At 43.3% G+C, this 14,479-nt stretch overlaps 1 protein-coding gene across 1 annotated transcript in view; it reads right to left on the reverse strand.

The window, feature by feature from the left end:
• The window catches only part of AGPAT4 (1-acylglycerol-3-phosphate O-acyltransferase 4), a 79,161-nt gene that overhangs the window by 29,946 nt on the left and 34,736 nt on the right, over nucleotides 1-14,479 (reverse strand). The window contains exon 3 of the mRNA XM_066611352.1: nucleotides 3,794-3,963. Within this exon, the coding sequence (XP_066467449.1) occupies nucleotides 3,794-3,963 (170 nt within the window). The remainder of the gene's footprint in view (nucleotides 1-3,793; nucleotides 3,964-14,479) is intronic.

Below are 14,479 nucleotides of genomic sequence, written 5' to 3' on the forward strand. Positions count from 1 at the left end.
TTGTGGTTCTTGTAAGATAGAACATTCTTTCAAATTGTAAAAATCCCTACGGGGATTTAATAAGCCTGCCTATGTAAACCGCCTTGAATAAAGTCTTGAATAAAGACCAAGGAAGGCGGTATATAAATACCTGTATTATTTATTATTATTATTATTATTATTATTAAATGGGGACAAACGGAGAATAACCGGAAAAGATAGATCTCTGCCACCATATGGCAGACGTGAATGGCCAACAGGAGAAGGCTGCTTGAGAAAAACCTCTCTCAGTTGGGAGAAGGATCCCCAAAAACCAAGCGTTTCTTGAAAACCAAACAATAGCAAAATGCAATGGTCTGAGAGATGTGGTTTATTCAGGAGGGAGTGGATTACCAAGACCAGGTGCGTTAAACCAGGAAAAGGTGGTATAACATACGAAGACAACAAAAGGAAAATTGCCAAGGATAAAATAAGACACAACTCGTTTTACAAGGCAACACACATGGGGGGCAGGGCAAAATTTGGCAAGGAGAAAATATAACACATCTTGACATGTCTTGCTGGGTAAGATATCTATTATACTTATGCTGCACCAGGGTTGTGGCCCTGGCATCCACACCTACAATAAGGTGAGCAGGTGAGCCCTTCGTGAAGCTCCAAATGCTTCCAATCCATGACCTGGCAAATGCGCAAAGGGGAGGGCTTGAACCTGTTTTTTATAACTTGTAAAACCTGGTTAAGTGGAGAGGGGTCATGTAAGCCCCAGAGTTTTCACCGCACCTTTTTTTCACAAAAGACCGATAAGCTTTTATCTACTCTCAACAATACTTCAATGTAACATTTTGGATCATAGGAGTCAGTTGAACACGGGGGAGGGCGAGCTCTTGTGGTCAATGTTGTAATACACAAAAAGCAGCAAACAGGAGGTGAGCAGGCTAATATATCAGACATTCCAACCCCAAAGCTCACGCTGGGCTATTTAATGCTATTACTTCAATGCTATGCTTGCCCTTTTTTTTGCTTTGATTACTGGATTAAGAGATTACTGGATTGATCTAGCTTCTGCTTTCACACTTCTTCTTCATAAAAAAAAGAGACCTGAAAACAATTAAGCTAAATGCAAAAGCATAATCATCACATGCACTCAGCAGTCATGAGCATCCTCAAATCAGGAACATGAAGAATTTCTCCTGTAAGTGTACCCTTCACTGTGAAATTCCCAACATGATCTAGTGCACTGATAGAGCCTGGGCATGCCATCAGTTACATCAGTGGTTCTCAAACTTTGAGGGAGCTTTACTCCCTCAGTAACTCTTTGAGGGGGAGGGTCAAGGGCAGGGAAGCAATCCCCAGGATCACATCCCTAAAGGGGGTGCAGGGGGAGTGCTTTCATTTACTTGTCTCAGTGCAGGCTGTTGGAGGTTGCAGGGAGCCCTCCGCAGGGCTCCCCGAGACTTGTAATCTTGAAATGGAGCAACTACAATGCACCTCCTGCAAACAGGAAGTGCTTTGCGATTGCTGTTTCAAGATTCCAAGCCTTGGGAAGCCCTGTGGAGGGCTGCGCTGGGCTCCCTGCACCCTCTGCAGCCTCCAGCAGCCCTCACTGAGCAAATGAATGCACCTCCTTGCAATCCTGGGATCGCTTCCCTGCCTCTCCTCTTTCCCTGCCCTTTAAAGGGACGGGAGAAGCATTACACAAACTGTTGGGTTGCAACCTAACAGTTTGAGAATCTCTGAGTTACAGCCTTGTTTTTTCATAAAGGCAAGAGAACAGAGCACACATCCCTTTGAACTTGAAGACCTGCTTAAAGGTGTAAGGCTGTGCATGCATCAGTTTGTTGCCGGCAAAAAAAAATCCCTGAATCATGGAACAGACTATAGTGACTGAAACATCATACCATTGTTCTAAAATTTAGAAAGAGCAGACAAGATGCTTCCAAATTCACTTATGCTCAAAAAGGAAGGGCATTTTAAACTTAGGAGCCTGCCTTAATTTCTGTACCAAATAAAAACAGCAACAAACCTCCATTTCAAGTCTCAAGAGAACTTCCGCTATAATGGCTTCAGTTTTACGCATAAACTTCAGAAGACTTACAATTAAGATTTATTATAGACTCCTAACTTGCAGCCTCAAAGTATCCTAAACCTAGACCATAAAGATACACAAATGAGCTGACAATTCTGCATTTCAGTTTGCTTTTTCCCCCATCATCATCAAGACAAGAATAGAACATGCCCTGTGTAGCTCTCACGGAATACATAAAGCGGTGGGCCATATATTAAGAATTATGGGGTAATTATTATGGGGAATAATTATATTAAGAATTCTGGTGTTTCCACTGCATTGCCCTACGCTGAACCACTAAATAAACCCAGCCTTTCTAGCACTTCTGCAACTGCACAGTAAGGAGAAAGGTTCAAGCCTAGGATTCTTCTAGCTTTCTCCATACAGGGAGAGTGTTCTCAGTTTTTTATGTAGAAAGATACAGAATCATGGAAGGGACCAACAAGGCCATCTAGTTCAAATCCTCCTAGAGCATCTCCAACAGGTGCTTGTCGAGCCTCTTCTTGAAGAGATTCAAGATTCACTGTAGGTGATTTAGGATACAATCCAAACTGCACCCTGGGCCGATGTAAGTCCCTTGTGCAGTCCTGTGAGTGTTTCAAAAGTGCCATCAAGCACTTTTACACAACTCCAGGGAGAGAAAGGACGGTGCAGTTGCCTTCTCTGGCGGACATGAGCTCCAGGGAGGGTGAGCTTGTATCAGCCACACTCAGCTGGCGCAAGAGCCTGGCGCAGGTGTGGGGAGGGCAGCCAGGAGGCAGGAGGGAGGTGTTTCAGGGTGGGGGGAACATAGGCAGTGGGCGTTCCTGAGGCAGGTGGGTGGGGCTATCTGGCACTTATGCAGGATCCTAACCCCATTCCCTGGCAGTCCCAGGTTGATCGGATTTGCGCCACCACCTGAGGTGGTGCAGATCTAAGTGGCCCCACTGGGACTCCAGTAGCTCTCCCTGGGGCAAGGGGAAAAGTTTCTACAGTTTCTAAATGTTCTGGCTGAACATTTAGCTGCCTGAAACTTGTGCTGGATACAACGCAGGCCCACTGGCCTGCCTGTTCCAGCACAAGTTAGGATTCAGCTGCCAGCTATACTAGAACACATTAAAAATGTATATACTTCAAAAATGCACTTTATTTTTTTTCTAAGGGAAATAAGGTTGAATTTCTGAACGCTTTATTGAAACCTACGATGTTATACAATTCTTCTAATTCTGACGTTTCCATTGTTTTTATCCCCATATAGTTAATAACCAAAAAGGTTTCTTCAGCTTTGAACAACTTGGCAGTCCCAAACTGCAGAGCAGCACCAGTAGATGCCGGAACTCCTTCTATGGTTTGCAAACAAGACGGTGCATGGCACAAGGGCAAGGAGGAACTAGCAAAAGTCCCACCTCTCCACCTCTTGTGACAGTGGAAAATAACGTTATGCAAAACAGATCTGGATCCAACACAAAAGTTTTTGCACTTGCTTGAGACAATTGAAAAACAAGTTGTCAAATGCTTAGAAGGCCACAATATATGGCTGTTTGGAAGGTCACAAGTTGTGACATGCACTATCATGCACCACTGCAAATCATCTTTCCTCCAAACAAATACTGTCACATGTACATTTGGGCTGAATAATAAGACTCAAATCAAACAAGCAGCAATTAATCAGCACCATAACTTATGTAGCAAATCCTGCATGAAACTGCAGAATTTGCTGCACAAGTCATGGTGCAGATTAACTGATTTGAAATATTCATCAAAACTCACCCCTAAAGTCCCAAATTTTTCACAAAAGTTCCAACCACAAAGAAAGTCAATTTCAAAGTTGTGATTAAGGATTATGATGGCATTCTCTTTCCCATACTTCTGGTAATCCTGTAGGTCAGTGTAGAGGGTACAGGTAGTGCCCGACCACCATTCCAGCAACATCACCAACTCTGGAACAAACAAACAAACAAACAAACAAAAAAGAAGTCAAATGATATGCACAGTACACCCATGGCTACAGGTACACCGGTTATTTGTCAGAGCATTCATTCTTATCTCTGCAAAAGTGGGTGAAAATGCCTGAAACTTCTCTCATAAAACTCTGTACTACCTACTCATCAAATGCACTTGTACAAGAAGCAGGACTCTATAGGAAGGATGGATTGAGTGAGGCAAAGCCTACCCTTACTGATTGAAGGATTTGGTGCCTGTTTTTTTAGTTTTCTGTAGATCTCTAGCATTGTCATCTGCCACTTCAGTGACTATGAACAGTGAGGAAACGAACAGATTTCCCCTGGAAACCAGAGACTGACCATTTGCAATTTGCTTTGAGATGTGGAGGTAGAGCAATTTCAAGATCCAAGGACTGCTATCTTGTAGTGTTTATGTGCACAGGCGCTGAGCTTAGCCTTGGTAACATGGCAACCGGTAGGCAGGCAAACCTGCTGCCCCCCCACTCAGGCACACCAAAGCGGGGCCAGTTGCTGAGTCTTCGCCCAGAGCCTGTAAACAGAGGATGTTATGAAGAAGCGCATATCTCAGGAATGTGTATTGCGGTCAAGACAGAGCCAGCAGGTTTCTTAGCAGTGCAGATTTCAGCAACCTTCAGTACTTTCCCCTATTGCATAGCTTTGCATCATGTGTTTTGAGAATGAGTAAAAGTCTGAGGAAGCTAGCCAGAAGGACGGACTTCTCTCTCAATCTCATACCGTCCTATTTCTGGCTCAGCTCTCCCTGCATCAACCCTCTGAATGTCTGCTGTGTCTCATTCATTGCTCTGACTCCTTGCTGCTCGAGTTCTAACTTTCAAACCCTCAGAGTGCTTCTGCTTTTAGCACTCTCCCTCAGGCACCAAAGTTCTAAACCCTGGTTGCTTCCCAAGTAGCATTGCACTGCTACACTATCTGACTAGGATTACTGGGCATGTAGCATGTGAACAAATAAGAGTGCACACATGTATATACACAAACACACTCTCCTCCAACTTGGTAAACTCCAAGATATTACATTTTTGATACTGGGTTCAGGGTCGACCCAAAGTATTCTGGTCCCCGAGGCAGTGTGCCAAATGCTGCCCCTCTTTACTGGGTGATATACCATGTTTTCCTTCACATTTCTTCTTCTGCTTTGTACCTTCTCTTCCTCTTTCCAGCCCAGGGAAGAGGAGGAGGAGAACTGGAAGAAGGAGCAGTGGGTGGATGAAGGTGGGCATCCCTGGCTAATCTACTGTCTGCAAATGGTCTCCTGGATAGGCCAGCCCTGGTTGGAGTATATGCACTGTTGATTTTCGTTTGGGTACTTACTGTGGGTTGGCTTGAATGATTGCTATCATATTTATACATTTTATTGTTGTGTTTATAGTCAGTCACCTTCAGCGTCCCTTATCAGTGAGACCGGTGAGGGGATAAATAGTCTCCAAATAAATAAATAATCATGAAATATCGCTTATTGTGTATTCAGAGGCAACTTGCCGTTGCTCACTTTGTCATCAAAGCTTTTCTGAACATAACTGATACATTTTCCAGAACAAAGTATTTAAGAGAATTACAATGTTGCAAGACGTACATACCATACTTTAGAGCACAAGTTGTCTCACACAACTGTAAGCAGGGAAGAGGACGCCAGAAAACTTAAAGCCAAGAAGGAATGGGCAGGGGGGTTGCTAATCCTTCCCTGACCCACTATTTTTATCACTAAAACCATTCTGTAGTCATATTTCTTCTCAACAGGCTTACTTCCATAAAGCTGTGGTATAAAACAGGAACAGTAGCTCTCCCTATTTCTCAACTATACTTCAGATATCATTATGACTGCCAGACGCAAGCTGTGGGCAGAGTTAGAGCAAGGCTTTTTATAGTCACCATGTAAGAACCTAAGAACATAAGAACAGCCCCACTGGATCAGACCATAGGCCCATCTAGTCCAGCTTCCTGCATCTCACAGCAGCCCACCAAATGCCCCAGGGAGCACACCAGATAACAAGAGACGTCATCCTGGTGACTTTGGTGAGGGACCGTGTCAAACGCCTTCTAAAAGTCCAAAAGTCCAAATGTGTTTCTGCTTTTTCCTGGGCATTATTTTAACCCCCCCCCCCTCCAATCTGAACAATTTGTGTCTCCATGTGTTTCTGGATTGGTCTGTATGTTTTCACTGTGCAAGTGGTGTGTGGCAAAGTTCTCATGCAGTTCTACATGCCTGTATTATAGTTCTCAAGTGTATTATAAATTAGCTCAGTAAAATTCATTTATTCACATAAGTTCCATCTCTAATGTATTCATTTATGTAAATTTATTTAAATTTGAAGGGTAAATTAATTTTTTTCCCCAGTCCCCAACACAGTGTCAGAGAGACATTGTGGCCCTCCTGCCAAAATGTTTGCCCACCTCTGATGCACAAGGGTAAGCATCTTTTCTTCAAGAGCATCCTGCTCAAATCCTACAACCTTATCTTTAACAACTGACTTTAGGAAGGGAATACAACTCAGGTTGCCGATTGCACAGATGTTTTCTGAAGAATGTTGGTTATATGCTTGCAACTTCAAATAGTTCCCATTAGGATCACAACACATTTTATGTAGTGATTTTTTACTCTGGGGGATTGTTGTCCAAAAAAGAATAGATCTGTTGGGTTTGTTCCTTGTCTGCATGCTCTAGTGCCAGCTAGTGTAAAGCTTAAGATCTAAACCTTGGGTCTTGTAGGCTTTTGTTGCATGTAGCCTCAGAGCATTTTACCACTGTATTTCTTTAAGTCTTGCTACTATTTTTATTCTGTCCTCACTTTCTGCTACTGTCAAATGAGGCAAATCACCATGGCCAGTTTGCTAGAAGGTTGCTACCAGTTTACTCCCACAGATTACCACAGCAATTTATTACCCAGCAACCAGCAGCTCAGCAGTGCAAGGTAATTCAAAACACATCCTGCCTCTTCAATACTGGAAGTCATCAGCATGGAACAGTTATCAATTCCTTCCCTAATGTGGTCTCTTTTTTTCCCCATTAACAACAACCCTAACCTGTCAAAAGATGGCATTGTGAGCCCCTTCAGACTTTTCCAGGGAATGTTAAGTGAAGGAGAATTCAAACTTCAGTCTCTACAGTTCTGTTCATTTTTGCTCCCCCCTTTTTTCACATAACACAGCATAGACTCTTCCGACTTCTAAACAGTAATTCCCATTGATATAATGCAGAAAGGCCACCATTTTGGCGATGGAGCACCATGCAGCAGGCCAATCACACACTTAGATTAAGCTCTTACTTGTCAGGTTATTTGTTCTTAAAGAAGCTCCAATTAGTAAGGATCTGTGCTCTAGCACTCTTACTGGCACTGCCAGGTTTGATCAGCTCCTTTGCTGCCAGATTTCTTTTTCCCCCTGCACTGCAAACACAGCTGGAAGAAGAAGAAGAGGAGTCACACTTTATCAGTAATGTTTGCATGCACAGATGAGTCTGCTAGTCCTCTGTTTAGTGTCTGTGCCTCTTCTGTTCCAAGGTTCAGAAACAGACCACCACAGAGCCCAGGCTTCCAGCTTGGAGGAAGGCGTTCACCTTGGCCCATGAAGGGAGGTACGAAATACGGCCAGGGAGTATCCCTTCTTTATTAGGAAATGGCCACAGTGGAGCCTGAGGGGATATAAAGGAAGTCTTTCCACAGCAAGCAAGGAGTGATGGAACTCTTGGCACTTCTTGTTCAGAGCTTCCAAGTTTCCACAGCCCCTCCCTAGAGCCTTCAACGCCTTGATCAAAGTTGCCACAATCTTTTGCCACTTTGCTTCCTCTTTAAACTTAAACACTCAGGCATTGTTCATTTAAAACAGAGACTGCTAGGAAACTACTGAAGAGATGATACAAACAGCAAACATGGCTCTGCCATGAGCTCCCACCTTCACCCCCACTGACATAAGAGTCAGTGAACCATGGTAACCAACACTAATTGTTTTTGCATGCTTTCAATTTCTTCATGTTGTGTACATGCTGATTTTATGACAACCTGGGAGCAATCCTCAGATTCTACAGAATATGGTAGAAGATACTCAAGGCCTTTATCTCCTCACATTAAGAAGTCAAAAACCCATGTAGTCAAAAACCTACATAAGACAAAAACCTTATAAGAAGTCGAAAACCCACGTAGTGTCTGCATTTTTGCTATTTATGAAGCTTATCTCATACACAGTTTTATATTTTAAAAATTTATTTTTTACCTGTGTGTGAACACTGTTCACACAACAACCATTTTGTTGATCATGATCTGTCCATGACAAAGGACTAACCTTTATCTTCCCCACTATCAGATCACCCTGTCCTGGCCCAGCAATGAAAACCAGGTCCAACATACCCAGCCACAAGTGTCAGGGCTGCAACAATTACCAATTCATCCATATAGGATAGCTACCTCATGACATCACATTGCTTTGATAAATTTTTAAAATGAGATATGAAGCTGTGATAGACAAGAGAACACCCTGTCAAGAATCAGTAATAGGTGCCTTCTTCAGAAAAAAAGACATATTTGACTTTAGTGTCAGAAACAATCTTGAATCATCTCCCTTATTAAAGATTAATGCCGTGTAGAACTTCAGGCCAGCTTGAGGCTCAAAATAGTTCTCTCAAGTACACTTGAAAAATGACATTTAAATCAGGTATTATTATGCAGAAGAGTAAAATGACTACATGATTATCTCCGTATAAGCAGCAACCTTCATACTCAAAGTTTCTTTGCAGGTGGGGGTGAGAAAAGAAGTGAATGCCATAAACTAGAGAAACATAACTCAGATTTTTTTAGACAAAGAAAAAAACCACACATATTATTATTAACAGTATTTATATACCGCTTTTCAGTGGAAAGTTCACAAAGTGGTTTATAGAGAAAATCAAACAACTAATGGCTTCCTGTCCCAAAAGGGCTCACAATCTAAAAATATGCAAAAGAAAACCAGTAGACAGCCACTAGAAAAGACAGTGCTGGGTGAGGAGGGCCAGTTACTCTTCCCCTGCTAAATAAAACAAGAGCACCCACTTAAAATATGCCTCTTACCCAGTTAGCAGGAGTTTAGCATATAGTTTTAGTACTAAATATTATCTAGGTTTTGGATATAGCAGTTGTCAACAGCTCCAGGTGTCTGCTTCCTGGCTTTGTTCTTAAAGTGGAGCACCTGGGTAGATTTCAATTTGCATCTTTTTAAATTGATTAGCACATGAGCAATGCTCAGAGCTTCTCTTGGAGAGGTTGCAGTTATCAAGAGTTACTGCTATATATCAACAGACATATGGTAGAAAAGACAAAGACTACTATTCTCCCCTTCCCCCACATTGTGTACCGGTGTGAACACACTGGGCATGGTGTAAAAGAAAATTAAAAAGGTAATAGAAAACTCCAGAAGGGGGAAAAGATAAATAAAATGTTATTGTCAGAAATTCTGATTTTTCAACTCCGTTTGAGACAGCCTTCAGTATTCAGCCCACAAAGAGACCTGTTAACTTTACTCAGACTTCTGAAGCTTCAAATCCTTAATGGATGCAACTACTACATGTCAAAGAAGTAAAGGTATGGCAGGACCCTTCAGTGCCCAGCTGGCAAACGTGGCAAGTCTAATAGTGATAGCAGCTTCAGGAAAGAGCTCTAGGGCAGAGCTGTGCAGCGAGAGTCCTCCTCTGCCACTGAAGCTGCTGCTCTCTGTCAACAAAGTGAGCCACCCAGACGTTCCCAAAGTTCAGGGTACAGGATAAAGAAGGCTGATTGCCACTGTAGTCTTCATTCAACCTTTTCACATAAAGGAGCCATCTTTAACCCAAACCTGAGAAAGGTGACTCCATTGTCTTTTACTACAGTATTGTCAGACTATTCTTGCTTCCCTCCCAACTTCCTTCTTTTTATGCTTCCCTTTCCTTAAAAAAAAAAGTTCCCAAAAGAGAAGAAATTGTGGTTATACCTTTGATGCAATCCACGTTAGATTGGCCCAGCTTCAGCTCTTGACTATCATTGAAATCCAATGGTCTAGGGTGCATAAAGGGACAAATGGTTGGCAACCTTCAGTCTCGAAAAACTATGGTATAAGCCTACAGCACCAGGTATTCCCAGGCGGTCTCCCATCCAAGTACTAACCAGGCCTGACCCTGCTTAGCTTCCAAGATCAGATGAGATTGAGCATGTGCAGGGACACCCACTCTCATTTTCCCCCATCTAATAATCAAAAGATCCTACCTACTTCTATTCTACAGAGAGGATGCAAACCAGAACCATTACAATCTAAAGAAAAAAAAGACATGAACTGCAACTTTAGAAAATATTACATTTGAAATCATTAGTCAATTTATTCAGATGTAATGCAGCTCCGCTGTGTCCAATAAAAAACCCAGAATAAATGTTCTACTCCCTCCACATTTTCCACATTTGTGCCACCATCCAGCAAAGAAAATTTTTTCCACTGTCAGCTAGTTCCCTGCTTTGCTCTCATGCTGCATTCAATCAGCACCTTCAGTGATTGCAAGCAACTAATATTTACTAGATTCATCAGCGAGCCCATGAAATGAGAAGCAAGGGAAAGGAAAATTAGAGAAGCGATGCATTTGAACAGCCAGACTTTTGAAAGACAGAAAATTTCAGGAATGATCACACACCAAACAGCATTCTCATTTTGAGCTAACCCTCATGGTTGGCAACCTTCAGTCTGGAAAGACTATGGTATAAGCCTACAGCACCCAGTATTCCCAGGCAGTCTCCCATCCAAGTACTAACCAGGCCTGACCCTGCTTAGCTTCCAAGATTAGATGAGATTGGGCATGACTCATGAAGAAAACAGATGAGCAGAATAAGCATAATTATTCAGTGCTTCAGTATTAGTGACCTTTAGTAAGAGTTTAAAGCAAGATGCCAGACTGAAGATAAATCTGAGGATTAAGAAGAAATACTTTAAAAAAAATAGCCCAACAGAAGATTGTGTAGGTGTTAGAAAAATCACACACAAACTTTGGTTTCATACACAATGCAAAAGAAGAACTCCCAAATGTCAACAGGCATGTGGATGCGGGAGAACCCGTGGACATTATATATCTGGACTTTCAGAAGGCGTTTGACACGGTCCCTCACCAAAGGCTACTGAAAAAACTCCACAGTCAGGGAATTAGAGGACAGGTCCTCTCGTGGATTGAGAACTGGTTGGAGGCCAGGAAGCAGAGAGTGGGTGTCAATGGGCAATTTTCACAATGGAGAGAGGTGAAAAGCGGTGTGCCCCAAGGATCTGTCCTGGGACCGGTGCTTTTCAACCTCTTCATAAATGACCTGGAGACAGGGTTGAGCAGTGAAGTGGCAAAGTTTGCAGACGACACCAAACTTTTCCGAGTGGTAAAGACCAGAAGTGATTGTGAGGAGCTCCAGAAGGATCTCTCCAGACTGGCAGAATGGGCAGCAAAATGGCAGATGCGCTTCAATGTCAGTAAGTGTAAAGTCATGCACATTGGGGCAAAAAATCAAAACTTTAGATATAGGCTGATGGGTTCTGAGCTGTCTGTGACAGATCAGGAGAGAGATCTTGGGGTGGTGGTGGACAGGTCGATGAAAGTGTCGACCCAATGTGCGGCGGCAGTGAAGAAGGCCAATTCTATGCTTGGGATCATTAGGAAGGGTATTGAGAACAAAACGGTTAGTATTATAATGCCGTTGTACAAATCTATGGTAAGGCCACACCTGGAGTATTGTGTCCAGTTCTGGTCGCCGCATCTCAAAAAAGACATAGTGGAAATGGAAAAGGTGCAAAAGAGAGCGACTAAGATGATTACGGGGCTGGGGCACCTTCCTTATGAGGAAAGGCTACGGCGTTTGGGCCTCTTCAGCCTAGAAAAGCGACGCTTGAGGGGGGACATGATTGAGACATACAAAATTATGCAGGGGATGGACAGAGTGGATAGGGAGATGCTCTTTACACTCTCACATAATACCAGAACCAGGGGACATCCACTAAAATTGAGTGTTGGGCGGGTTAGGACAGACAAAAGAAAATATTTCTTTACTCAGCGCGTGGTCGGTCTGTGGAACTCCTTGCCACAGGATGTGGTGCTGGCGTCTAGCCTAGACGCCTTTAAAAGGGGATTGGACGAGTTTCTGGAGGAAAAATCCATTATGGGGTACAAGCCATGATGTGTATGCGCAACCTCCTGATTTTAGGAATGGGTTAAGTCAGAATGCCAGATGTAGGGGAGGGCACCAGGATGAGGTCTCTTGTTACCTGGTGTGCTCCCTGGGGCATTTGGTGGGCCGCTGTGAGATACAGGAAGCTGGACTAGATGGGCCTATGGCCTGATCCAGTGGGGCTGTTCTTATGTTCTTATGTTCTTATGTTCAAATCACTGCTGGACACTAAAAATTACCTCTTCTCACCAGCCTGACATACCAAGAGATCACGGTGTTGACAGCAACAGCAGAAAGGGTTCTGAGGACATGACAGGAAGTGGAGTAAGAAAGCCCAGGCAAGACAATTTCAGGACATTCAAGGACGTGTAGAAAGGGCATAGAGAACAGGAATGAAAAAATAGGGAACTCTACAGAATAAAGTTGGAACTCTTGCCTAACTAGGATATCAACCATGTTGAACCAGTCCAATAAACATGAAGTCCTTGCTTCTTCATACCTTAAGCCAGAATTAGTTGCCCAATCCTCTCCAACTTTCCAGCACCAGGGCAGCCATACCAGTGGGGCATGTGATACAACCTTTGGTGAAGAGGCAGTCATGAAGGCCTCTTCAAGGTAACAGAACAAACATTCCCTTACTTCAGGGCTGTGTTGCGACTGCATCGGTGCTGGAAAGTTAGATAGGATTGGGCCCTAAATGTGGTATAACTTGTTAAATATTATGAGTTGCTTGAATTTTGCATTTCTGTCTATCTGAGGAGCACTTTAGTTCATTAACAGTTCCAGGAGGATGTATGTTTAAACTCTGTCTATTTTCAATTACTTAATGGAACCCACTGTGGGGGAAAGAAGAATTCATTCTTGCTAGGGGACTAGCCTGTCACATCCATTGCACATGCCATGTTTTTTGATGTGCAGGTACCAACAGTAAACTTATTATTAACAGTATTTATATACCGCTTTTCAACTAAAAGTTCACAAAGCGGTTTACAGAGAAAAATCAAATAACTAAATGGCTCCCTGTCCCAAAAGGGCTCACAATCTAAAAAGATGCAAATGAATACCAGCAGACAGCCACTAGAACAGACAGTGCTGGGGTGAATTCAAACTTATATGAATTGTCCAAATTTATTGCACTGTATTATAAATATTTATGCCCCACATTTTCATTTTTTAAATGTACTTTTTGCAAGGTCACATTAAATTTGCTTTTAGACCAGTAAGAGGCCAATAGGTTCAACATATTCAGGAGAGCAGAAATTGGCCTGTATGTTTACCCAGCAGCAAATATTAAAGTTTCAGTAACCTTTTCCTACTGTCTTAAGGGAGACTGAGCTTTACTGCGCCTCTCTTCTGCAACCGCAGTGACACAAGTAAGCGCTCTAGACCAGGGGTGCTCAATACATCGATCGCGATCAACCGGTCGATTGCGAGGCAAAATGAGTCGATCGCAGGCTTCTCTCCCGTCCACATCCCTGGGAGTGAGCCCCGTCCTGGGAATGACGCATCCCTGGGAATGAGCTCCTGTCCACGCATCCCTGGGAGTGAGCCCCGTTGACTCTACTGGGGCTCACTTACCTTTCCCCTGTTTTTGCACTGGTATGTATGGAGATCTGCCCCCCCCCCACTTCCATCTGTTGGTTCTGTGTGCAAGGGGTTTTGCACTGGTCTTGCTGTGATGTCTATATAGAGATCTTCTCTCCCCCACACCTTTCCCCTGTTTTTGCACTGGTCTGTATAGAGATCTACTCTCCCCCCCCCCCCACTTGTATTGGAATCGAGGAAGATCTGGTGAGGAGGTAGATGTGGTGTCAGCAATGGCTCCTTTAAGGGTAAGGCCTGGGCATCCAGCAGAGTGTGCTGCACAGCTGCAGCCACTTGAAGGCAATAGGGCCCTCAGGGATATAAGAGCACCTGAGGCAGGAAAGGCTCCACTTATTTATGTGAGTCAGCCTTTTCCTACATGAAGATCATTAAGTCCAAGTACCGTACCACCATGACTGATGAACATTTGGAAGTGTGCTTGAGGCTGGCTGACAGCAGCTACTGTCCGGACTATGCATCCTTGGCTGATTCACTTCAGTGCAAGTCATCAAAGTAAACTCAAGTAATTACAAAAAATGTTTATAGTTAATTATGTTGTGTTGTGCAATATTGGCTCATGCGGTTATGTAAGGTACACCAACATACATTGTACACATAAATGTTATATGTTATGATGGCGCGAACATTGTAAAAAAACTCTGGTAGATCTTCGGGCCTTGCTGGGTTTCAAAGTAGCTCTCGAGCCAAAAAAGTGTGAGCACCCCTGCTCTAGACATAACACTGTCATGCCTAACCTATTTC

This window comes from Tiliqua scincoides, chromosome 1 (assembly GCF_035046505.1).
Source record: "Tiliqua scincoides isolate rTilSci1 chromosome 1, rTilSci1.hap2, whole genome shotgun sequence".
NCBI lineage: Eukaryota > Metazoa > Chordata > Lepidosauria > Squamata > Scincidae > Tiliqua > Tiliqua scincoides.